The sequence below is a fragment of the Dermacentor silvarum genome, chromosome 3 (genome assembly GCF_013339745.2).
Source record: "Dermacentor silvarum isolate Dsil-2018 chromosome 3, BIME_Dsil_1.4, whole genome shotgun sequence".
In the NCBI taxonomy this organism is placed as follows: domain Eukaryota; kingdom Metazoa; phylum Arthropoda; class Arachnida; order Ixodida; family Ixodidae; genus Dermacentor; species Dermacentor silvarum.
Window position 1 is genome coordinate 65,071,665 of NC_051156.1, and position 25,800 is coordinate 65,097,464.

Below are 25,800 nucleotides of genomic sequence, written 5' to 3' on the forward strand. Positions count from 1 at the left end.
CCGCATGACTGAGGCACGCAATGGGAACTTTACGACAGCAGTGATTAAATGCGAGGGTATCGGCCACCTTCCTACGTTAAACACTGATATTGTGGCGACAACTACATTCGCAGCGCGACGATGCGTTTCACTACGACGCGCTTAGGAAAGGAGGAAGGGGCGGAGATTGCGCCGGCTGCACGGCGGATTTTTGCCGATGCGGTGGGGATCAGTTGCCGCCCGCAAGGCCGCGCCGAACACTTCGCTGCGCGAGCGCATTCCACTCGCGGCCTGCCTGCCTGCAATTGTACGCACAATGCCAGACCTGAGTGGAAAAGTGGCCGTGATAACGGGTACGTACTTTACAGTTTGTACGAACTTTGCCGTGTGTTTTTTATCGACCGCAAAATTGTCTAAAAATTAAGTTCTGGGTTGTTACGTTTCATGTGACGTCACGGAGCCATCTCTCACCGCGCTGGTACCCAAAGATGGCGACTACGATGACGTCAGTGCCACGCATTATCACGCACACACTGTGTTAATTTTTGACGGTGCTTGTTTTTCACCGGTGCGTGACTGTTATCGCTCGGACGTTTGACGCAAGACGCTCCTGTCTTTGATGTGATGCTGCCATAGTTCTTGATTACGCCGCTTCTCGACCTGCTAGTTCCCAAATATGGCGTCCACGATGACGTCCGTGCAACCTAACTTCATTCCTAATATGAGGCACGCCAAATTGTGGGGGGCGGGTGGTGGCGGGGCTCCGGATTAATTTTGGCCAGTCGGATTTGTTTGAAATCCACCCAATGCACGGTACGTCAGCATTTCTCCTTTCCGCCACCACCAGAATCCACGCCCTACAACTGTGTTCGAAACCATGGCCTCGAACTTAGCAGCTCAAAGCCTTAGCCACTAAGCTACCGTGGCGGGCACCGAACTTTTATTGTGCACTCCTAGTCTAGACGCTAAAGGGCGACCTGTGATGCCTGGACACAACGGGGAGGCAGGCGTGGCTTTTTTTTTCTCAATGCGCTCCATATTATAAAAGGTTCTTTTTGTCAAAGTTACCCATGGGTACAAACACATAATAAAAATATATTCTAAAAGTTATCATTGCAGTCAGCTGGGGACTGTTTTTTAATGGAAAAAAAAGTTAAAATTACCGACAAGTCTATCTTAGACAAACTGTTACACGGTGCCAAATAGCGTGCACGTGGATAGGCAATTTTTTAAATACCATGTGTAGCCGAGATGGCAATTTTCGCAGAAAAGGCCCGGCGTTCTTCGAAGGTGAACGATCTATAAGCATTTAAACTATAAGAAATGCATGCACATCCTATGATGGATGACCTTTGGATATCTGCACTTCGGCGAAGATGAGCTGAAAGATGGGCAAGCGTTGACGTACATTCTTTAACAGCCTAATCGCTATAAAGAAATTAATGTAAAAAACAATTATTTTGAAGGGAAAAACGTTGACGGTATTGAGTTTATAACGTACGACTCCACGCCCTGAAGCTTCGCGTTCAACTATCTTTCTTTAAAAAAGGGACTTCCATTTTTCATTCCTAGTTATCTCTTAAATACCTCTCTATAGTGCTCTCTTGCGAACACAAGCTGACAAAGTAATCTATTACTGGCGCCCAAGCGGACGCTGTCATCCTGCATGGATGACAGAAACGTAACCAGCCAGTGTTTATGCTAGAGAGCTTTAGAATTTTCATGTTCAATCCCGGCCATGGCGTTTTCAATCCCGGCCATGGCATGTTTTCGCATTTCGCCCCCGTCGAAATGCGAAAACACCCGTCTACTTAGATTTAGGTGCACGTTAAAGAACCAGAGGTGGTCCAAAATTCTGGAGTCCCCCTCTGCGGCGTGCTTCATAATCAGATCGTGGTTTTGGCTCGTAAGACCCCCTAATTTAAATAATTTTAATATAAAATAATTAATTTTCATGTTGTCGTGACGCTTACCCATCAGACTGGCACAGCGGCGAGACGCAAAACTTAGTTTATTGAACCAACCTATGCTCCCAAAAACAAGTTATACGCGGGAAGAACAACATTGATGATCATATGCGTCGATCGTCGTAATCTGACCTACGCGTCAGACGCGTAGACTATTTCTACATGACTCGTCGATAATTCCAACGTAATGGCTGGCGCACTCGTGCCTTCCGAAATGTACAACATTATATCGGTAGGGCATGCAATATGATTGCAAGGTTGGCCGACAGCATAGTCAACAAAAGGTATGGGTGAGAACGATCGAGAATGTTCTGATGCACACGAGCGCGCGCCTTGATCTGAGAGATAACTTGACCAGTTAGCTACTTACAAGTTAGCAACAGGTAAAGGTACTTCCTGAATGAATATATATATATATATATATATATATATATAGCCGCAGCATCTTTTAGTTTATGTTTTATGACAAAAACTTCGTGTTGAGTGGATCCAGGTATGCTATTTATGTGTTTGTGCAATTAAGATTCCTAGTGACGGTGACGCCCAGCTACTATAATTGAGCAGTACGTTTATTTCAATACTGCATGACCGTCAGTATAAGCAAAGGTATTTTATTGCATGAGATGCTCATTCACGCTGCTATATCTAAACTAATTTTCATGAGAGAACCTTAAAATCGTGTTTTTAGAGTATAATCAACAATTTATTCAGTAAGACTTAGCTTAGGAGACCTTTCAGACAGCAAAAAAGGAGTTGATCAGCTACAAAAACGTTAATATTATTTGAAGGGGGACATTGAGAAGCATATATGAGTAAACATATATATAAATATATATATATATATATATATATATATATATATATGACTTAAAAAGGATAAACAAAGTACAAGTGTAAATGCTCCCTTCTTAAAAAGCATCGTCCCAATGCTGCAAACAGGACATGAGACTAATAAAGAAAACGAACACAGTAATTAAGAAAGCAAGTTTCCAGAGTTAGTTAACGTCCGTATAACAGAATCACGCGCACTACATTGACGAGTTCTGGCCTGTGCACGGCGCCACTATTATTGCAAAATGCCGTCCGGCGCGACCTCATAGTCCAATGTGTCAATATGTCGGATGATCTAGTACGGTCCGAAATAACGTCGAAGTAGCTGCTCACTCGGTCCACGTTGGCATATCAGGGTCCAAACCCAAGCACAGTCTCCAGGGCGGTATTCTACATAATGTCGTCAAATGTCGTAGTGTCGGTATTCCGCCTTTTGCTAATTCTTAATGTCAGCTTCTTCGGCACTTTGGAGCTAGGCGGCGACGTCGCAGTTGTCTTCGTCGCTGACATTCGGTAGCATGACATCAAGTGTTTGAGCCACGCTCCTTCCGTAAACCAGCTTGAAGGGCATTATCTGCGTTGTTTCTTTATTGTGCTCGACGTTGACGTACACGTTTGCAATTTTTTAATAATATAGCGCGAGTGTCGAGCGCATGGCATGGCAGCGGTCATGTAGAGGCGAGAGGGTGCGCGGGCGCGCCCAGTTCGAATTTTATTTGCTGCGTTGTTCGCTTCAGGAGTGCCCCTCGTCGTTACAAAGCCGATGACACGTCGTGCAGTTGATGCTCGCGCGATAGTATTAAAGATAACAAAGGTGTACATTGTCAACACGTTGGCAAGGGTCTTACTTTCGCGTACTGTACGACCGTTCATCTGCGGGTAGTAAGCGCTTATCCTCCGGTCACTTCTTTCAGTTCTCTGGCTGTACTGCCGGGTCACTTGCTTAAGCTCCGGTGTAAAAGCCACTCCTCTGGCGGTGATGAGGAGGCCTGGGGCTCCATGTCGTATCAGCTAGGATGTTCTCGACGAAGAATTTCGCCACATGCGTCACACCAGCTTCGGGCAGGGCTTTCATTTTGGCATAGTGGGGAATCGTAGTGGGCAGCCACGACGATCCACTTATTCCCAGATGTTGACGTAGGCAATGGCCCCAATAAGTCCATACCCATCCGATGGAACGGTCGGCAAGGTGGCTCGACTGACTGTAGCAATCCCGCTGGCCTTGTCAGTGGCGTCCTGCGTCGGTGACTGTCTGGGTACGGTATATTTTAACTGCGCTAACCCACACGGACAAGGTCGAGGCAGACAAGACGTGCGCAGACTCGCAACTGAACTGTTGTTTCTGCGTGCGTTAGCGCGGTTAAAATATACCATGCATGTCAACCAACTAGCCCGACTTCGAGCTCTACTTCTGTCTCGGTACGTCTTGACATAGTGAGCAACGTCGGCGGTGAGGCGCGGTCAGTGATACATCTGGTGGAGGTACTGGGTAATCCCCAGCTGCCCAGTGGTCGGATCATCATTGAGGACGTGGACAACCTTTGACCGCAGTGCTAATGGCACAACGTGAAAGCAGTTTGCGCATACTGCAGAAAAGTTCTCCTTAACCAGAACGCCCTTTTGCAAGCAAAACAAGCACAATCCGCCTCTAAATATTCTTGAGGCAGTCGCTTTTATCTGCCAAGTACTCAGCAAGACTACTTATGTCCGGGTCTGCTAGTCAGCGATTCTTGTTCCGGTAGGAAGGCGTCCTTTTATTCGTCTACTTGCTGTGGTGGGTCGATGGGGGCGCGAGACAGGCTGTCGGAATCAGTGTATTTCTGTCCACACTTGTAAATGCCGCTGACGACAAACTCGTGCCATCTGAAGATCCACTGGCCTAGGCGTCTTGAAGGTTTCTTTAACTTTGCTATCCAACGCAATGTGTGAGGGTCTTTTACGACTTTGGATGGACTGCCATATAGCGAAGGTGAAATTTCGCCATAGCCCCATTGTTTGCAACACATTCTATGTCCATGGCAGAATAATTAGCTTGTGCTTTTGATAGCAACCGACTTTCCTTTGACAAGCATGGCGCTGAGGCTTACGCTGCTTGCGTCACTGTGGACTTCGGCATCCGCGTCTTCGTCGAAGTGTGCTAGTGCCGGCGGTGACTGCAGGCGTCTTTTGAGATACTGAAATGCTGCTTTCGGCGACAAATCACACGTTAACTCCACGTCTCACTTCGCCAGATTAGTCAGTTACTCGGCAATGCATGACACATATTTGGAAAGCGCCTGTAATGAGCGCACAGACCAGAAAATTTGCGTATTGCCTTATTGTCAGCAGTTTGCGAAAATTCGGCGGTGGCAGATGTCTTCTGCGGATCAGCAAGGACTCCAGACGTGCTGATGACGTGGCATAGGAACAGCAGATTTTCGTACTCGAACCGCCACTGTCGCGGTTTCAGAATGAGTCCGGGTGCAGTTCCATGTAGCCTGAGATGATCATCGAAACGTTCGGAAAGTACGATAGTGTCATCCGAGTAAATGACAGACGTCTTCCATTTTAGGCCCACAGGCACCATGTCAATCAGGGGCTAGAATGTTCTCAGATGATCATAGAAGTTTGCGGAAAAGACAGCAATGTCATCCAAGAAGATGAGACAATTTCGCCACTTTAAGCCGGCCGGCTCCACGTCCATCGCAGGCTGGAATGTTTCAGGTTCCGAGCAAAAGCCGAACAACATGACTTTGAATTTTAAGAGGCCGTCCGGCGTAACAAAGGTGTTTTGTTCTTGGTCCCAGTCGACTTCGCTATGCCAGTAATCAGTCTTGGCTGCCATTGAGGAGAAATACCTTGTATTGCAAAGCTTGTCCAGTACGTCTTCTACCAGTGGTGGAGGATATACGTCTTTCTTCGTGACTGTTTACGCGACAACAATCGATGTAAAATCAGAGACTTCCATCCTTCTTTTTTGCTAACACAACAGGAGACGCCCACGGGGCTTTTTGTTGACTGGTTGATTTCGTCACGCAGTACTTCCTTGACTTGTTGCTTTATATGCTCTTGTTCCCACGCCGAAACTTGGTAGGGACTCTAATGTTGTGGTTGAGCGCATTGTTCAGTTCTTATGCCATTATTTTCAACTGATGTTTGTGAATTATTTACGAAAAGGAGAAGCAGTCCCTTTTTTTGCTGCAGGAGGCTATTCAGCCGTTCTTTTTTATGCCTTATGACGACTAGGATTATTATTGAAGGTTGCCATGGCTCAGGGACACAGACCATTGTTGCAGTTTCGCTAAAAACCGGAGGGCAAACGCATCGCTGCATGAGTGCTGCATTTTCTTTCATATATACGATCTTCATGCCTTCTGTTGAAATCTTTATGTTTCTGGCTGAAGTTAGTCCATTACCTGCGTTTTTCCTCGGCGCAATTGCAAGATTCTCCTTACGGCGCCGATTTCTCGGCCGAGTAGTAGGTATTGGTCGCTCTCGACGATGGTTTCCATGTGTCAGGTTGCTTCTGCGTTAGGTGGCAATATTGATCTTCAAGTACCCTCTAGAAAGGTGGACTGAGACTCCTATTCGGCGTTATTTCTTGCTGTCTGGACAGTGCTCTGGACGCCACGTCTAGGCGGTAGACATGGCTCGCTACATTGCAGTGATACCAAAGAGGGCAGTGGTCGGAGGAGCGCCAAATGTCCGTCCTTCTTGGATCGTCAAAATCAGATCTACGGGCCAGTCACGTCGATGTGACTCGTCGATAATTCCAGCGTAATCATTGGTGCTCTTTTGCCTTCCATAATGCACGGCAATAATAGCCAATCAGTTAATCCGGTGTCGCTCAACACACCAATATGCGCGCACTGAAAGTGATATCACCGAAAGTGACCATCTGTGAATACGTCCTCTGATTACAAGGTTCGGCGACAACATACGCAACAGATGGAATCGGCTACAACAATCGAGAATGGTCTGATACAGTCGAGTGCCTCGCACCGAGCGATAACATTAACAGTTGTTAGCAGGAGTAACAGCGGTCCCCGGGAAAAGGATAACCAATGTACGCGTGTTAGTACTATGAACACTAGCAGCTGAACCTAGGTTAGAAATTTCTCAACTGTATAAAACAGTTGCGAAAAATCTGTTCTCGGCTGTGCTTATCAACAACCGGTCACCTGATGCGCTCCCAGCTGGTGCAAGTGTCACCGCGTGGTTCCTTCCTCCCCTGTTCCGTGCTATTTCCACATTAATTACTGAGCCGTAGGGGTGTGTTTCCATACGCGAACGTTTGGTGACGAGCAGGTAACATGGCCTGCCGTCAGAATCCCCTCTCACGATTCGTCTTTTCAATTTTACCTCGAGCACAATTACGAAGAGCGTGAAAAAATGCGTGATGAATACTTGCCATCAAAATTCCATCTAATCTATTGACCATCCGTCGCAGAGCACTTTGTATTTACTGCGCATTCGCTATTGTTTATGTAGAAGTAGTGTCAACGATTGTTCTCATCGGGTCACTATTTCTGGCATAACTTTATCCGCAAGCTGAACATGTTAATTGCGGATGCTACATTTCCGCCACACATGATACGTCCAACTGCCTTTTGAGAAAAAAAAAAACTTGATCCAGATCGGCTTCCAGTGGCCACGGCAATAAAACTTCTCCAAGAAATCTGAAACCTTCAAAAATAGCGTCATAAGTAGGCCGTTTGGCCTCAGTCTTTCAAACTAGGCACGCTGAAAGATAGCGGGACCTCTAGCTTTGCTGTAAGAAAGCGTTTGTTATTCCCATTTTTACTACACTAATGAACTTGCACAAATATTGCTTTGTAATACCACATGTACAAACATTTTTCTTGTTATTCTTGCAAACAATGATCCTCGCGCCTAGCGACATTCGTATTAATTATGTGAAAAACAGAAGCCAATAACAACTTACTTAATCTAAAATATGGTTTCAAATACACAACTCAGTTCAAAGTTCTACCAACTTTTCAATTATTTCCCCCCTTTAAACAAGTGCTAAACCATCGCACGTGGAGGGGACGCTGATTCCAGTACCTGCTCCAAGAAAGCGAAATCGCTTTCAAATGCTGCCATGATACTTTGCGCAGTAACATGGTAAAAAGCGCCGCTCCTCTATCTTTTCCTTGATTGCCACTGGAAGTTGTCCGCGAGCATATAGCAATAAAAGCTCGCCCGATGAGACAGAAAGCACCAGTGTAACAGTCGTGACAGCTACGCGCCGAATAGCAGCCGTCGAGAAGGCGAGAATTATACGTAGGAGCACACGAAGTCTTTAAAAACATGGCCGCAAACGCCGCGAGTGAGTTTTATGGCAGGGGCACATTGTGGATTGCTACCAAGAACCGGCGTCCGCTGTGGTGTTACAGGTCAGCAGTCTAGCAGTATCCGGGAGTTTTTCGACCGAATCGACGATGACGTGAACCTACCTTTATTCTAGCGAACCAAAAAGAAGACCGTGTGTTCAATTGTGGTAAGGCAATAACTTGATACTCAACAGCCCATTACATTTATGTGCCCGAGGAACCATTTCGCAGTGCATGGTGCGTGCGCTTGCAGAAGAACAGGGTCGAGAGGTCAGTACGTTCTTAAAAACGCGTTGATCGCGGGATGAAGTCAACAACGGATATATTGTTAACTGTATGCCTCATTACAAAACCTAAAGGAATTCATAATAAAATGAAAGCGGGAGCATGCCTCCTAGTTGTTGACCTACGAGCGAGATGTTCACAAGTTGTACAACCACACGGCTCTGTATTCCCTGCAGCTTTGAAATTCCGCTTCAGGGTTCACGTAAAGCATACATGGGAATCCGAAACCGCACACGCGATTTTAGGAGTTAGTCTCGTATTAAAGTTATGTAAGTGGCATCAGTGGCCTGGCACGAAAATATTTAAGTACATTTAATAGAATTCTGGGTTTTACGTGCATGCCGTAGTGGGGGACTGTAGATTAATTTGGACCAACAGAGGATTATTAACAAGCCCCTGATGCACGGGACATGGGCGTTCTTGCAGTTCGCCCCCATTGAAAAGCGGCCGCCCCGGCCGGGAAATGAACCCGTGACCTCGTGTTTAGCAGCGCAACACCATTGCCGCTAAACCACCGGGGCGGGTCATATAAAAGTGCATAAACTGATAAATAAATAAATTAAATAATTCATTATATATATATATATACATATATGGTATCTTACCTGATATTGCTATTTGATATGAACTAGTTAATATAGGGAACTAATATTAACTATTATAGTTAATTTTGTAATTCAAACGACGTTTTATTAAGAAAGTAACTGGAACGCCGACGCAAATTGGGGAATTCATTTCTCGAAAGTGGTGTCATTTTGAGAATTCGTTCCAAGTGGATGCCCCTTGCGAACTCCGCGGCTGGAATTCGTAAATTGTAATATGAACGATAAGGTGCTTTGTTAACAACTTCATTAGTGAATGTTGGTTGATTAGTCACTTGTGCATTTCAATTTTTTCTGCAAGTAATGTTTTTGTGGAAGTAATATTTTCTGCAACGATTGCTGCGCGACTGGCCGCTAGAAGCACCTTTATGTTGTCGAGCTACGTGGCACTTGCATATTTTTAAACTTTGGTGCAAGGTGCGGGGGACACCCACGTGACTTGCACCCGCCCACCCACACAGGACAAGCTTTAAAGAAAGAAAAGCCCGAAATACTGCCTCGGTAAAATGCACTTTGTTACTTTTGAAATAGTTGCAAATGGACACCATGAGAAATTATTTTAGAGAATGAGAACCAGAATCACTGTATTTAGGTAGAATGAGAGCGTAATCCGCCGAATCTAAAAAGGCAAGATTTCAGCAGTAGTCTATGGCCCTCTCAGTTTGTACCTATCCAGTGACGCCGCCATCATCGCGGTCTTTCTAGCGCGCTGCAAACGTTTTGTTGTGCGACTTGCGCCTCAAAATGACGCCGTCGAAAAGCTTAGGTTGCAATGCCGACGACACGCAATTAAGATTAACGCTGCCGCTACTTAATTTCATACATGAGAATTGCGCGCCTTCTCGTTGGGGTGCACTAGCGCAAGCTCGAGCCAGCTGGTGCATGAACTTGACAAAGCGTGTCCTGTGTCCACCCGTGTCTAACGCTTTTTTTTTCTCGTGTATGCGTTCTTGTGTATTCGCTGGTAACCCCTTTTTCATGTTCTCATTGGGCTGCCTCTAATTGTCTGACTTGACTAGTCAAATTCTGGGTCGGCAAACTATTTTTTTTCTGTGACTTATGTTTCGATTTTCGAAGGTAAATAAGCAATACATTTCGCACTGCTGCGTATGTGGTCACTGCGAAACCGTCCACTGTGTGGACGTTGTTGCACGTCATTGCCGTCGAACTTGTACAATGATATTCTTGTACAAAGAAAGATTGCGAACAGTAAACATTGGTTAACGTGTAGGCACTGAATCTGCAACACAGTTTACAATTCAAGTTATATGATAGCTCGTGCTCTGAACGTACTATTAAACGTATTGCGCGTGGCGTGTCAGGAAAGTTTTATGAACGCATTATACACAGCTTAGTCCCACAACGCTGTCAAACGAGTCAGTAGAGGGACACGTCTGGAGAATCTTCTGAAAGCATAAAGCGGAAGCAAATGATCAACACGATGCAGCACCCTATTTGGGAGGCGTCATTGCACTTTGAGTTGGGATACATACCTGGCAAGATGGAGAGACCAACATTCTTTGCAGAAGCAATTAGAGTTCATTTATAGTCGGTAGAAATTTATTTGTCGCTCAGCAGCGCAGGGGAACAATTACTCGAAGAAGAAGGTACAAGCCAAAGCGCTGACTTTACTCGCCATGCACAAATATGTCGGCAAGTTCATCCGACAAAAAAAAAATCGTAAGAAGCAAAAAAATCAAAAGACAGAAAATCATGACGTATCGAGCACATTCGCCTCCTTCGGCCCCCAACATCATCAAGGCCTGACTTACGCACTCATCACCCGCTTTGATAATATGATAAGGATCAGTTGTTAATCTAGCGAAAGCATGCTTATTTTCAATCATCTTCGTAGTTTCCTCAAACTTATCCTTGCTAGATTCGTCATGATTTTCGTCAGAATCTATCCTTGCTAGATTCGTCAGACTCGTCATGAATAAAGTTGTTTCTTTGGTTTTGCGCGATAATAGTGCTAGTCTGTCTATGTATGTGCATGGGCCAATAAACTTAATTCGAAATTCAGGAGCTTGTCTTGTCTCTTGGTCCTCGTGTACGTGTTATCTTGCGCTATTTAGCCACACGAAGCGATAATCTCTCTCAGCAGAGCCCCGCGTAGAACTTTGGTTGTAGAGTGAGCTCCAGAGTAGCATTGTCGATGGGGTCGTGCACTGCTGCGAATGCTGTATGGCTGAAGGAAATCAAGCCTCCCGTTCCATAGGAAAAGTGTTTATTATGAATAAACCGTGAAACGACTCCGTGGGTTAGCTGCCGTTGCGCGTGCTCCCAAGCACGATCTTCGTCCTCTACTTTGTCGCGCTTGTTCCAACAACTGCCCCGCACGCAGAAGTTCACAAAAAGTTTGATTCCAGTGGGTACAGGTGTTGAACTACCCGTTTAACGGTAGATCCGCCCGGTAGTCTCAAGGTACAGGTTCTTGTCTTGCGATCCATTCCTTTATGGAGCTCCTCTATTCGAACAATGCTCCACAGTTGCCGGGGCTTGCTGGGCTCTTGTAGAAGGACGAGGTCACCTTTCTTAATTCTGTCGAACGGTGTCGTTGACTTTGTGCTTGACATTGTTCTTAACTCCGAGAGGTATTCTTTGGACCAACGTTCCCAGAAAGCTCTTCGAGTTTTTTCTCGTTGTTCCCACATAGGTAGTATATGGCGACCATCGGCTGTGATCTCGCCGCGTGTTAGGTCGGCAAGTGCAGATATTCGCTTTCCAATGAGAAAGTGAGCCGGGGAGAGGGATTCCAGATCTCGACAGTCGCTATAAACGTATGTGATTGGCCGGGAATTGATCACAGCCTCTACTTCAGTTAAAGTTGTTTGTAGTTGTTTCTCCGTAAGATGTCCCTTGCCGATGCACTTCTTCAACGTCAGCTTGACCGACCTGATAAGTCTCGTAAAAACCGCCCCACCACGGTGCATGATCAGCGATAAATTTCCATTTTATGTGATGGTTCGCGATGAAGTTACAAACTTCTTCGTTTCTCAATGACTACCACAATCTCGAAAGCTCTCTCTTGCTCGTCTTGAATGCTAAGGCGTTGTCGGAATATATAACAGAAGGAAGTCCCCGCCGCGACACAAAGCGTCGGAAAGCGTTGAGAAAGCTTGTAGCGGTCATGTCTTCTACTATTTCGAGGTGAACAGCTCTAATCACGGCGCACGTGAACAGGCAAATATACACTTTGGCGTAGTCATTTGGATGTTTAACGTAGAGGGGACCGGCGAAATCAAGTCCTGTTACTTGAAAGGATTCCGAAGCCGTTACTCTTTCAGGTGGTAACGGTGCAGTCACTTCGGAGAAGCTTTGACGTTGTAGCGTTGGCTCACGATGCATCCTATGATGACCTTCTTGATTAGCTGCCGTCCTCGTAATATCCAAAATCTTTCCCTTATTTGTACAAGTGTATCCCGAACTCCTGCATGAAGAAGTTGCCGATGGTGCTGCATGACGAGGAGCTCGCAGTAATAGTGGTCCTTTAGTAAGACGATTGCATGTTTTTCATCGTATGATTTCTTACTGTATTGTAGGCGTCCTGCGACTCGAAGAACTCCACTGTCGAGGAAGCATGTCACGTCCCGCAGTATAGAATCCTATATGTTTAACTCCTTTGGAGACGCGGTCAATTTCGGGAGAAAAGGCTCAGCTTTGAACCTTCTTTATCCAGTATGGTTCGCCGGCTTGTACTTCTTCTGCATTCAGGGCTCCCCGGGACACACTTTTCCGCTTCAACTTCGAGGTAAATCGCAGTATCCAAGCTGTAACACGGTGTAGTCGAGTAAGAGAGCTGTAGTTGTGAATGTCTATAATAGGTGGCTTGGCTTGCATGGCGACTTGCAAGCATGGTACCCGATGAGTACGCTCCTCCGTGACACTCGGTGGAAGATCGGTTGAGTTCGGTCTACGGTGTGGTGGCCATTCATTCTCTTCACAAGTAATCCAGTGGGGTCCTGTCCACCAGGCTGAGTTTGTTGTCAATTCACGCGCCGAAACTTCTCTTGTCAAAAAAATCAGCAGGATTTTGCTTTCCAGGGCAGTGTCTCCACAATGTGACGTCCGTTTTACTCTGAATTTCCGTTACCCTATGGCGAATGAAGTCTTTCCATCTCTTAGGATCGCCGGTAATCCAGTACAGTGCTATCATTGAGTCAGTCCCAAACTGCACTGATGTAATGTCCTCGGATAGCTCTTGACGCAAGTACTCGTACATTCGTGCTGAGACGAGACAGGCTAGTAGTTCGAGTCGGGCAAGCCTTGTCTCCTTCATTTGGGCCACCCTGGACTTGCACAAAATCTTCGGATCTTCGGAAGATGAACACTGGGTTGTAGCGTGCGTTGAACGGGTTCGTTTGACGTCGACGATGACGTACGGTTGAGTGATTCATGAATCTGACGTATACGGTATTTGAGCTTCGCGGACGTCGCTGTGGCTCGATCATTGCAATCGACAACCCGATCAAACTCTGCTTCAGCTTCCGTGGTAGAGAGCAGAGGTACGATGTCGGAGTCAGTTGCCCTCAAGTCGGTGTAAAGATGATTGAGGCGTTCGCTAAGGATGCAAAGCTGCTCTTCCGTGACACTGTCTTGGCTAAGCGTTGATTCGATGTCGTTAATAAGCCGCGTTAGCTGCGATCTCTTGGCTTTGCGCTTGAGCTTGAGCGCTTCCATGGTTGGACTCCGCGATGAGCAGCCAAAGGTCGGTACGATGAATCGGTAGGCAGGAAGGCGATTACCTGGGTACCATCGATGTAGTTCGCTGTTCCGATGAGTTTCGGCACCACTTGAAGGAAATCAAGCCTCCCGTTCCATAGGAAAAGGGTTTATTATGTATAAATCGTGAAACGACTCCGTGGGTTAGGTGCTTTTTCGCGTGGTCCCAAGCACGAGCTTCGTCCTCTTCTTTGTCGCGCGTGTTCCAACAATGGCATATACGCTTTCGAAGGGTTTTTGTTTTTTGCTTTCGGTTTTCGGTGCTTCTGGCTTTTGCTTTCGAAGGGTTATGCTTTCGAAGGAATTTGGTGCAGCAGGTAATGAAGGGTTTATACAGTTTCGCCACGTTATGCAAAACACAAAATTGAATTCTGCAAGAACTTTTATTCGCTAGTTATATCGCTGTCCGCAGTTAACGGTGTTGCTAGAGTATCTTGTATGCGCAAGATCAGTAGTTGCTTCAGCATCTCTACGTTAAACATCCAATGATTTATATGAGGCTGGCACGTAGTGCGGAGACCCTCTTGAAAGTCTCTCGTTGCGGATAGCCATGGCTCTTAAACTGCGGCATAGTTCTAAGGCGACGGTCCTGGCGAATGCAACTGAAAAAGCAACGCATGGAACGGCAAAGCAGAGCTGTCGCGGATATGATTTTGAGTGACAGCGCCGTTTTGCGCGCTGGTATAGTTATAAGAAGAACGAAATTGTGGCCAAATTGTCATCGATCACACACCGATGACATCGGTGGTGAACGACCACAACTATGGTGGTGCAAAAAATGGAAAAGCACAGAAGAGAAAAATTTTATGACGCATTTCAGTGTTTGTCGTGTTTGCATTGGTAAAAGCTGAAGGAAAAGGGTTGTAGGGCTGTAGCAGCTCCAATAAATGGTCTCTTCACATAGCTTTTAGGAAAAGCAATAATTAATTGGGTCCACCATCCTGCTGAAACGGGAATGAATTAAAACTAGAAAGAGAGAAGTTTCTTTCTTTTCAACGGCAGAGAACTTTGGTGGCCTGCGCAAGAAGCAGCCACAATGGTTAAAACAAAAAAAAAGATGCTGGTGGCAAAATTTTAAAAAAAACGCGTTAAATGGGTGTCCTACCTACTTGGTGTACATTACCTGATCAAACTGTCATGCGGCAAAAGATATGTAAGCCAGAGGGGTCGTTATATAAACACGCATCCGCTAGATCATCACTGTTTTTCCCACCCTCACTTTTAAGCTGCCAACCCGCCCCACGTTATCATAGTACACTCGCAGTGTTGTACACTCACATGCGAGTGTACTACGTTACTAATGACCTACCCATTCTGTCGGGACATTGTAATTAAATAACAAGAGAAATGATAGTATTCGTATTCAACGGATGAGAGTACAATCGTATCACCCAGACAATAATATCTCTACCAATAAAGGAACTCTAGAACCTCAGCAGCTCCTGCTTGCGTAAGCTTGGTAAGATAGGCCAACTTCTGTGAGATATGCTTTCGGCCGTTGTGTCTGTGCGGCCACATCGTGATTCTTCGATAATTGTTACATGATTTTCATAGAATCGTTTTCTACAAGTTTCCGTTGTACTAAGGCGTTTGATCTTGAATAAAAATTTAGTTGCGAGACGAGCAGCTTATGTGAAGTCGGAAGCATTCTTTGTCCCAGTTTCGTTCCGCTGAGTTGGATATGACTGCGGTAAACACGACCTAGAGGACAGAACAGTATATGTGTCGTCCTTTAGACGAAGGGTTCCTAAACTGGGTTCTGCGAACAGCACTTTAGGCTTCCGCGTGCGGCCAAAACGAATCCGACCTCCTACGCCCTTGGGTGTATTATTACTCTGTTTGGTTGATTCGATAATTTGAGCACTTGTTTTGTTTTAAGCCATTCAATTGACTGACCGTAACAGACATCGTGAGACCACGGAGAAGCACATCGGTTGGCAAAAATTCAGAGCCCTTCCACTATGTGAAGATGGAAGACCAGCGAAGCTGTTGGTTTTGTTTAATTATAATTTATTTTTTTTAATTTGGTGGTTATGTTAAATGGTTTAAAAGGCACAACACATAACTTCGTTGTTTACATTTGTCTTGTTTTTGGTTTTACTTCCATTCACTTAGTCACCATATTGATCAATTTGATCAAGGATTCCAAAGCTGGGTTCTGAACTACCCTTAACCTTATGGTCGCTATAGTAAATTGCAATTGGTTGCACAACGATTCTAGACACATTCTTGTTAAATATGAGATCAATGCACGATCTGTTGCGTGTTGTTGGCACATCCACCTCATTGCAACACTTTAAGCCGAAACTTTCCAACATGAACGATGAGATCGACCTTCCGTCGGGTATGCTGATGTCAACGTTGACCTCCCCCGCGACGACGATGGATGTGTTGTTGTCGAGAGACACGCAACCGAATACGTCAGACAAAAAGACTTCGATCACTCTCTTTGAGGTTGCGGGAGGGATCTATACCGCAGCAACTGCACTGCCATATTCTAGCCTAACGGCACAAACGCCCGCACAATCCGAGGCGGTGGCACCATTTACGACTGGCAGCGTATCGTACGGGGTGGCACTCATGCAGTCGGTCTTTGCAAAGATGGCGACTCCACCCACCCGGGACTCGACGCTCTTGTTGCACGCCAATCTCGTGTGTCCATTCATTGACAAGGGTAGTTCAAGGGTGCGTTACAGGTCCCTGGGGTGTGTGCCATGGAGCTTGGACTCTTTCCTCACAATCACAAGGATCGGCCTGTCAACTTCCCGGACACATTTTTTTCCAGATCCTAGCCACAGAGAGCTTCGCTGTAAAAAGTAGGGGGCTGGCGAAGGGCGGGTATTCGAGACACTCTGGGAAGGAAGGAAGGAAGGAAGGAAAGAAGGAAGGAAGGAAAGAGGGGAGAAGGAAAGGCAGGAGGGTTAACCAGTTCAGCACAACCGGTTTGCTATCCTAGAGACACTCTGGGAAGGCATCTGGTGTTCCCTATGGACATAAAGTTTGGTAACCCTACTCCAGACTGAATAAACCCGGTTCCCCTGTACAGCGGTGGCGTATTCAATCACGTCAAGATTATGTCGCTATAGCCATCGCTCTGTGGCAGCTCCTGTATGCTCTGACATCGATAGCCTGTGCCTGTCTGACAAAAGGCAGATTCAGCTTATCGGTCAATGTGGCTTTGCCACCATGTGTCCATTGTACAGGAGCTGCCGGACTTTGACCGTCAAACGCCCTGGCCTCGGCAATTTTTCACCTTACTCTAAATTCATTTCAGTAATATAATGGTAATAAAAAAGCTTGTAGCTTTTCAGTAATATAATGGTAATAAAAAAGCTTGTAGCTAAGCCGCACGTTACTCTGATAGTGCTGTCTTCACTTTAACACGACAGGTGCTTCGTCGGGCATCGGGGAAGCCACGGCTCTACGTTTCGCCTCCCATGGCTGCTGGCTCGCGCTGACTGCAAGGAACAAAAAAGCATTGGAAAGCGTGGCTGAGGCGTGCTGCTCGAAGGGGATTCCCCAAGACAAGGTGAGCTGTCTTTACCTCTCACTAAAATGACACAGCTCAAAACCAGATCCACGCGGGACGCTTCCGCTATTTATAGGGCCGCAGTGCTTATGCATTCCGAAAGCGTCCCGCCTAGCGTCAAGGACTTGGCTGTCTCTTCATCTTTAGGGCAGCATTCTTTTTGCTTCCTTTCATAATCGATGCATACTGCTTTGTAGTCCGGCCTTCATTCATTCATTCAAATAACTTTATTGAGTGCCCTGCGATTTGGTGGGGTGGGCCTAGACCCCGCCTAGGCTTCGGCTAAGGGTTGTTGGCCCTTGGCGGCTTCCTCGGCTCGCTGGACGGCCCAGAGTTGGTGCTGCAGGTCCGAGCTGAGCAACGCAGACTCCCAGCGCGCGCGGAGGCTGTCGCTGTTTGAGGCTGCATCACTGTTATTGTGTGTTATACCCGCACATTCCCATAGGATATGCTCTAGGGTGGCTCTAGAGTCGCAATGTCTGCACTTGTCAGTCGTGTATAAATCTGGGTGTATTATGTGCATGATAGCTGGACTCGGATAGGAACTGGTTTGTAACTGCCGCCATTCGACAGACTGTTTTTTGTTTAATTTTGGATGAGGCGGCGGGAATGTGCGCCTCTGCAATCTATGGTGTTGCGTAATTTCATGAAATTTGGTCATTCGATCTTCCCACTCCCACTCGTCGGTAGTCGGTGAAGCGGGACTAACCGAGGCTCGGTCCGTAAGCTCTCGAGCCATGCGGTGCGCCACCTCATTGCTACCGTCTGGTAGTGTGTGAGCGGGTGTCCAGATGAGATGGACACTTCTGTCGTGGTTGTTACCTAATTTTAGGAGTCGTAGTGCCTCTGGGGAGATCCGACCATTGGCAAAGTTTCGCATTGCCGTCTGGGAATCACTGATGATTATATGTGCTTGTGTTTGTGCTATGGCTAGCGCGATAGCTATTTCCTCTGCGGTTTCTACGTGTGGCGTGTTGACTGTAGCGCTCGTCATGCATTTTCCCTCGTAATTTATCACCACTGCTGTGTAGGCGCGTTTGTGTCTGTACCTAGCTGCGTCTACAAATATGGTGTCCTTGCTGTTACCGAATTTCTTTTGTATATCGCGTGCTCTGCTTTTTCGCCTACCCTGATGGTGGGTGGGATGCATATTCTTGGGCATTGGAGGGACGGTTATCATGCCTCTGATGTGTCTGGGCATATCTACTTTGACACCATGTTGGGCATGATAACCTATACCCAGGCGATCCAATATTTGCCTACCTGTTTTAGTTTTGGACAGGCGTTCATATTGTGCTATGCGTTGTGCCTCGATTAGCTCATCCAGTGTATTGTGAAGACCTAGCTGCAGTAGTTTATCGTTGCTGGTGGTGATGGAGAGTCCGATTGCTTGCTTGTAGATTTTTCTGATCAGGCAGTCTAATTTGTATCTTTCTGACGAGTACCATCGTAGGTACGATGCGACGTATACTATTCTGCTTATTACAAACGCTTGGACTAGCCTAAGCAGATTGCCTTCTTTCATTCCACTGTGTTTGTTGGCTATTCGCTTCAGTAGTCGCATGATTTGAGATGTTATATTGTCTAATTTACGAATGGTCTCTCCATTGTAGCCGTTACTTTCAATGATCAGCCCCAATACTCTGATCTTGTCAACCTTGGGTATGGGCGTACCATCCGCGGTAGTTAGGTGAATTTCCGGATGGTTTCGTTCCTCGTAGTTGCGTGGCTTTCGGCCACGTCGCGATGGTAAATAAATGAGGAGCTCAGATTTCTCAGCCGAACACAACAGTCCGGTTCCTGCTAGGTATTGTTCAACTGCTTCTATTGCACGTTGTAATGTGTTTTCGACCTGTCCATCGTTGCCATCGCTCACCCAGAGGGTGATGTCGTCAGCGTAAATGGTATGATTGAGGCCATCGATTTCCTGTAGTTTTGTTGGTAATCCAATTAGAGCCAGGTTAAACAGCATCGGTGATATTACTGAACCTTGGGGCGTACCTGCGCTTCCAATCTGTAGTTCTTCGGAGTTAAGGTCTCCTATCCTAATGTATGCTTTTCTGTTAGTAAGGAAGTCTCGTATATAATTGTATACTCGCTGGCCTAGGCCTAGCTCATTTATTCTCTTTAATATTGTTTCGTGGGTAACACTGTCAAACGCCTTCTTTAGGTCCAATCCTAAGATAGCTTTGGTGTTCCGACTGATGTTATCTATAATTTGATGCTTAAGTTGGAGCATTGCATCCTGTGTAGACAAATTTCTCCGGAAGCCCAACATTGTAGGCGGGAGAACGTCGTTGTCCTCGAGATAGTTGGTCAGTCTCGCTAGGACAACGTGCTCCATGAGTTTGCCCACACAGGACGTGAGTGAAATGGGTCTCAAGTTCTCCAACTGCAGCCGCTTGCCTGGTTTAGGTATTAGAATAATCTGGGCCGTTTTCCATTGCAGTGGTATTTTACCGGATAGCCAGCATGCGTTTATATACTTGGTAAGTTCTTCTAGAGAGGCATCATCGAGATTTCGGATCGTCTTGTTAGTTATTCCGTCTAGTCCTGGCGCAGATGTAGTATTTAACTTTTGTAGAGCTGCTCTCAATTCCGCTTCGCTAATATCTTCGTCTAATTGTATGTTTTTGGTGCCTGTATAATCTGGGTGAGTTGTTGGCTTAGCCCGTGATAAATACCTTGTGGCTACCTCATCGATAAAAGCTTCTTCAGTTTTGTCATATGCATGCAAGATTTTGTTTATGTTTTGTCTGTACGTGGCTTTACTTTCCTCAGGATTCAAAAGGTGCCTGAGGAAGTTCCACGTTCTGGATAATCCTAACTGATTATCCATATTAGTGCATGTTGCTTCCCATTGTTGGTTACAGAGCTGTTGTGCGTATGCTTCTATATCCCTGTTAAGTCGGGCTAGCCTGCGTCGGAGCGTCCTGTTGTGTCTCTGAGTTTTCCATCTCCTCAGGAGACCTTCTTTAGCTTCCCACATATGTAGGAGTTTACTGTCTACCTGCTCGATTTGCGCGTCCTGGGGGATTATTTTTGTGGCTGACTTAACATCCTGCTTCAGCTGCGTGCTCCAGTCCGCGATGTCGGTGATAGTATTATCCTTTTTCTCGCGAATTTGTCTGAGTTTGTTCCAGTCTACAATTTTCAGTTGTTTGCCCTTGGGTTTGCTTGGCCCTGCTTTAACAGTGATTTCGAGGATATTGTGATCGCTGCCGAGATCCTGTTGGGTGTTAAGCCAATTCGCATCCCTAATGTTCTTTGTAAAGGTGAGATCTGGCGTAGTGTCCACACTAACACTAGACCCTCTCCTCGTAGGAGTCGACGGGTCTGTGATGAGGGTAAGGCCCTCTTGTTGTGCGTCTAGCCATAGGTGTCTACCTTTGGGGTTTTCAAATCTGTATCCGGCCTTGACCGGATACAGTCCGGTCATTTAGTCCGGCCTTGACCCCTTTTATTACATTTCCCTTTATAGTCAGTGTCTAATCAGTGTTGTCAATAAATGTGATCTGGTGGGCTTCAATATACTTATTTCATGTATAACTGTACAATCATTTTTCCATATATAGAATGTCGGATTATTTTTACAAGGAATAAAGTCAATGGTGCAGATTAAGTGGATTAGGTATTCGTGAGGGTACCTCGGGAGGATGGTGCGGCGCAAGTGGAAAAACGTGCCACACATGCAGTTTTCATTTGACCTGAGTTCTCTGTAAACTCACACACCTGCTCGCAGAATGTTTGACAGAGAGAGACGCCTTCTATTGGAAGGCAGAGATGTTTGCCTGGGAGCGGGAAACGGAATAATATTCCTGAGGAGAGTGGAAAAAATAAAAACAAATATAAAATGATCCAGTAACACTGATAACGATAATCACAGTTCAGATGATGCGGAAAATTGAAGCGTTTCTATGTATTGAATTGAATCTTTCCTAAACATTTTGCGAGGACACTAATTTATGAAAAATGGTGGAAGCATAAATTCAAGGCCAACCGCAGTACTAAAGGGCATCACATAGATGCTAAATGTAGAGTACCGTTAGTGGAGCCTGGCAAACCTATTCGACTGTAATTCAATTTAGGCGCCAAATGCGGTGCCGTAGCTACACTTGCGCAGTCCATTATATTCTGGTCATTTCCAGGTGCTTGTGGTGCCCGGTGATATCACAGTCGAGGAGGATATTGCTGCTGTAATAGAGACGACAGCCAAGTATTTTGGAAAAATTGACATACTGGTGAGTGGGACGCCTCATAACTTGAAATAAGCACGATTTCGTCTCATGAACACTATCGTCGATTGCATCATTTAAGACAAGAAAACTCAGAGCCCCTCGCCTGTCGAGAAAATGGCCGTAAGCGATGCTTGTGACAAGACGACACTGTTGCAGGCGTTCCGCTGCGTTTGCCCTAAACTCAGAGTCAGCGGCTCTTCGTTGACGTTTGGCCTCAACATCGCGCACCTGCAACTCGGGGTCCGCGGCTCTTCGCTGAGTTTCGCTCGGGCTTCGGAAGCCCTCACGCTAGAATCGAACGACACGCTTTGCTTACCCCCGTTTTCTCGGCAGGAGAAGGGTTGGTGACTTTGTGTCTCCGTGTGACAAGGGTAGTTCAAGGGCGCGTTACAGGTCCTCGAGCCCACAGGGGCATGTGCCATTGAGCTTGGAACCTTTCTGCACTATCACCAGGATCGGCCCACATGACATGGTTATGTGCCATTGAGCTTGGACACTTTCTGCACAGTCACCAGGATCGGCCCACTTTTCAGCGTGACACCACCACTACCACCACCGCCATCGAAACTTGTGAGCCTATAAAGCTTCGCTTAATAGTACTACGTGGTGGTATTTAGAAAAGTAATATCTGGAGCTACACGGTTCCTGGTTATTCGTAAAGCGCGCTGCATCGAATAGCACAAAAAAGCACAGTGACAGAGCGGCACTGTGGTGCTTTACTGGTGTACCTGTCACAGTCTGCGTGATGTGCTTCATCAATTTACGGCGTTTTAAGAAGTAAAAGTAGTTAGCAGAGCGAGTAGCACAGCGGTAACTGCAGTAGTTAATATACTGAGTATCACTCTTCAATCTGCGAGAGCCACACTGCATAACAACGGTTCCTAATGAATCGCGGCAAAACCTGTTGCCTAATATTTAGTATTTGCACAAAAAATGCAGCAGATCCAACGAGTTCGCATCGATATACCGCGATGCTTCGTGTCGCGCGCTCGTGTGTCGTGTGGGTCGCAAACACACAGACACACATTAACGCGGGCATACATACATTATACCGAACTTACTGTTAAGCGCAGTTGCTGACAACTAGCGAGTATGACGGACGCTTTGAACGCACCACGGTTTCAGAGGCAGAATTTGCATACGTATGTAGCGCAATTCGAATCCATTCTATCTGTAAAAAGCGTTTACTTCCTCATTACCGTGCAGGCGTGGATACGCGAAGGTGAGCTTTCTGGTTCTCTATTGTTTCTTTCCCCCGCACGCATGGCGCTGCGGCTACCGCGGATTCCTGGAGCCGAGCGCCATCGGCTGGTGTTGCAAGGATCCCAGTGCCGCGTGCGGCATGCGTACTCCGCTGTGATTGGTTGGCCTAATCGGAAAGGCAGCAACCAGGTAGCAGCCATGCTCACGAAACCCGGCGCGGTTTCAAGAAAGTTACAGTTTCGCCCGACAAGCGAAGCATCGATTGCGATAGCAAATTAGTAGACAGCTATGCGAAGTAAGGACAGTAGCTTTATCGGCTGTATAAACTTGTAAATATTCGCTTACTAACTAAATAAACAAGCAAGGCGTGACGCGAGCACAGGTAAACATGAACACATCTCGCTCGATGACCGCGGAAACTCGTCAAAACGCTGGAGTGAGAAAGCGCGCCTGTAGCAGCGAGCAAATTGACCTTCGCGCGGTCTCTTGTCTCGCTTCAACTCGAACGTCGAAAGAACAGTGCATACGAAGCTACCGGCACTCTTCGCGTGCACTTTGTACCCATCGCAGATCGCTTTGAAGATGAGGCCCTCGCGGGAGCACACTTCGTCCTCATAGCAGATCGCTTTGAAGATACAGTGCCCGCGCGGCAGCTGCGCCAGCAGCAGCCGCCAGAGCAGAACCCCCCCCCCCCGCCTCCGTCGCCTCATCCCCGTGCCCCGCGAGCCAATGAAGATCGCGCACTTCCGGCCGCTTTCCTCTCTCGCGTGCGCGAGATTAAGCTGCGGTTTCCGGCTCACCCTCGCAAGCTTTCACTCGCACACGCATCGTACGGCGCGCGGCGACGGTTTCATCGCCTTTGGGCTTCATAAAGAAACCTTACGGCGGCGACGACGGCGACGGCAAAAATGCGCTTGTGAGTGCCCATATAATTGCTATCGCAGTAAAACGTCAAGCGGCGCCCGTGCGATATGATGGAAGGCCGCCTTGATAAGCGAGAGTGTGGCTTCACCCATCGACGCAACTCAGCGGCTATGGCGTTTCGCTGCGCAGCACGAGGACGGTAGCTGGATCCGGGCTGCGGCGGCTGCATTCCGATAGGGTCGCAGTGCAAAACGCTCGTGTAGCGTGCTTTGCGCGCACGTTAAAGAACCTCATGCCGTGAAGAATTATTCACTACGACATGCTCCATAAGCAGATGGTGGGTCTGGCTCATAGTTAAATTGTAAGCAAGTGTTTGCAATACGTCCGTGTCTAGCAGATCAAATGTCACTCAATATCAGAACGAATTCACGGTGTTGGGGTAAAAAACCCCGTCCCTCTTGTCGTCCTATGAACTAAGCTTTCCTTTCAATTAATGATATTTATTTTTTTCGGAACGTGCTTCCCGCAAGTTGTACTTTTCAAATGATATACTGGGTAGTCTAGCCACACGCGGCTTTAACGTAGCTTCCGATAGCAATACGAACGAACGCACACACGCATACACGCCTCTACATATATATATATATATATATATATATATATATGTATGTATACTCAGAAAAACACATTTATGTAGCACGTATTGAGCAACAGAAAGCTGTATCGGGAGTTTTCATGTTGCTCTGCAACTTTCTCCGTGACACTTTTATTTATTTTACCCTCAGGGCCGAAGCATTACAGAGAGGAGTGGTAAAAAAAACATTTCTGTGAGAAGATACACCTATACATTGAGTACCAATACAAATACATACTCTAACAAATCAAATCAATACAAATCAATACAAATCATCGAACTATAAAACAATAAACTGCCCAGATGATACAGCCCCACACAAGCAAACAAGAAACAACGAAATATAACATGACGTAAAGAACTATTTAGTTACTGTTAGTTAAAGCATTCTTGAAACGTTGATGGTCTGTAATTTCTGCAGTGGTGGTAGGAAGATGGTTCCACTCCTCACAAGTCCTGGGAAAAATGAATACTGAAAAGTAGAAGTCCTACGAAAAGGAACGGCTACTTTATGTCGATGGTCAATGCGGGATGATACATACTGGGGAGGAAAGATGAAATCATCGTGTAGTGAACGATGGTGAATTATGCGGTGAAAAAGATACAAGCGATGAATCTTACGGCGAGATGCTAGTGATGGTAGTTCAAGGCTCGATTTCATATCAGTCACACTTGCGGTTCGACCATAATTAGACACAATAAAGCGTGCAGAGTTATTTTGAACCATTTCAAGTAAGTAGATTAGATTGTCATGGAAAGGGTCCCAAACAGAGGCGGCGTATTCCACCTTCGAACGAATTAGTGTTTTATAAAGTAAACGTTTAAGGGCCTGAGGAGCGCGTGTGAGAAATTCCGGCGAAGATATGCAAGTGTTTTGTTGGCGCTGGCGATTATGGATTCAATGTGATCATTCCAGGTTAGTTTTGAGGATATAATGACGCCAAGATATCTGTATGTCGATACTACTTCCAAAGGAAAGCTATAAAGATGATATGAAACATTTACATTAGCAGATCTAGTTGCACGCATAACTTTGCATTTTTAGTGTTTAATTCCATGCACCAAGTCTTACACCAAGCGGACACAGCATCAAGATCAGACTGTAGAATAGTAGTATCATTTGGGCTAGTTATTTCTCGAAATATTACACAGTCATCTGCAAACAAATTGATATGGGAAGAGACGCAGGAAGGTAAGTCGGTAATGTAGATTAGAAAGAGGAGAGGGCCGAGCACCGATCCTTGAGGTACCCCTGAGGAAACAGGACTCGGAGGAGAGTCAGTGTTATTAATAGAGACAAACTGGGAACGATTTAGTAAAAAACATTCAAGCCATGCAAGCAGTTTGGAATCTAAATTTAGTAACTGCAACTTATATAAAAGGAGATTATGGCATACTTTATAGAAGGCTTTTAAAAATCTAAAAATATACAGTCAGCGAAAGAAAACGATCGAGGATAGCATGAAGACGGTGAGTGCAACATACGAGTTGTGTATCGCACGAGAATGTCTTGTGGAAACCATGCTGTGAAGGCGAAAATAATGAATTCGATTCAAGAAAAGAAACAACATTTGAAAATAGAATATGCTCGAAAATTTTACATGGAATGCTAGTTAGAGAAATGGGGCGAT

The 25,800-nt window shown here is 46.1% G+C and overlaps 1 protein-coding gene across 1 annotated transcript in view; it reads left to right on the forward strand.

The window, feature by feature from the left end:
- Window positions 1-225: 225 nt before the first annotated feature.
- LOC119445473 (glucose 1-dehydrogenase 1-like) overlaps window positions 226-25,800 on the forward strand; it is a 55,192-nt gene continuing 29,617 nt past the window's right edge. Inside the window, exons 1-3 of the mRNA XM_037709755.2 lie at window positions 226-332; window positions 17,091-17,230; window positions 21,379-21,471. Of these exons, the coding sequence (XP_037565683.2) occupies window positions 296-332; window positions 17,091-17,230; window positions 21,379-21,471 (270 nt within the window). The 5' untranslated portion in view covers window positions 226-295. The remainder of the gene's footprint in view (window positions 333-17,090; window positions 17,231-21,378; window positions 21,472-25,800) is intronic.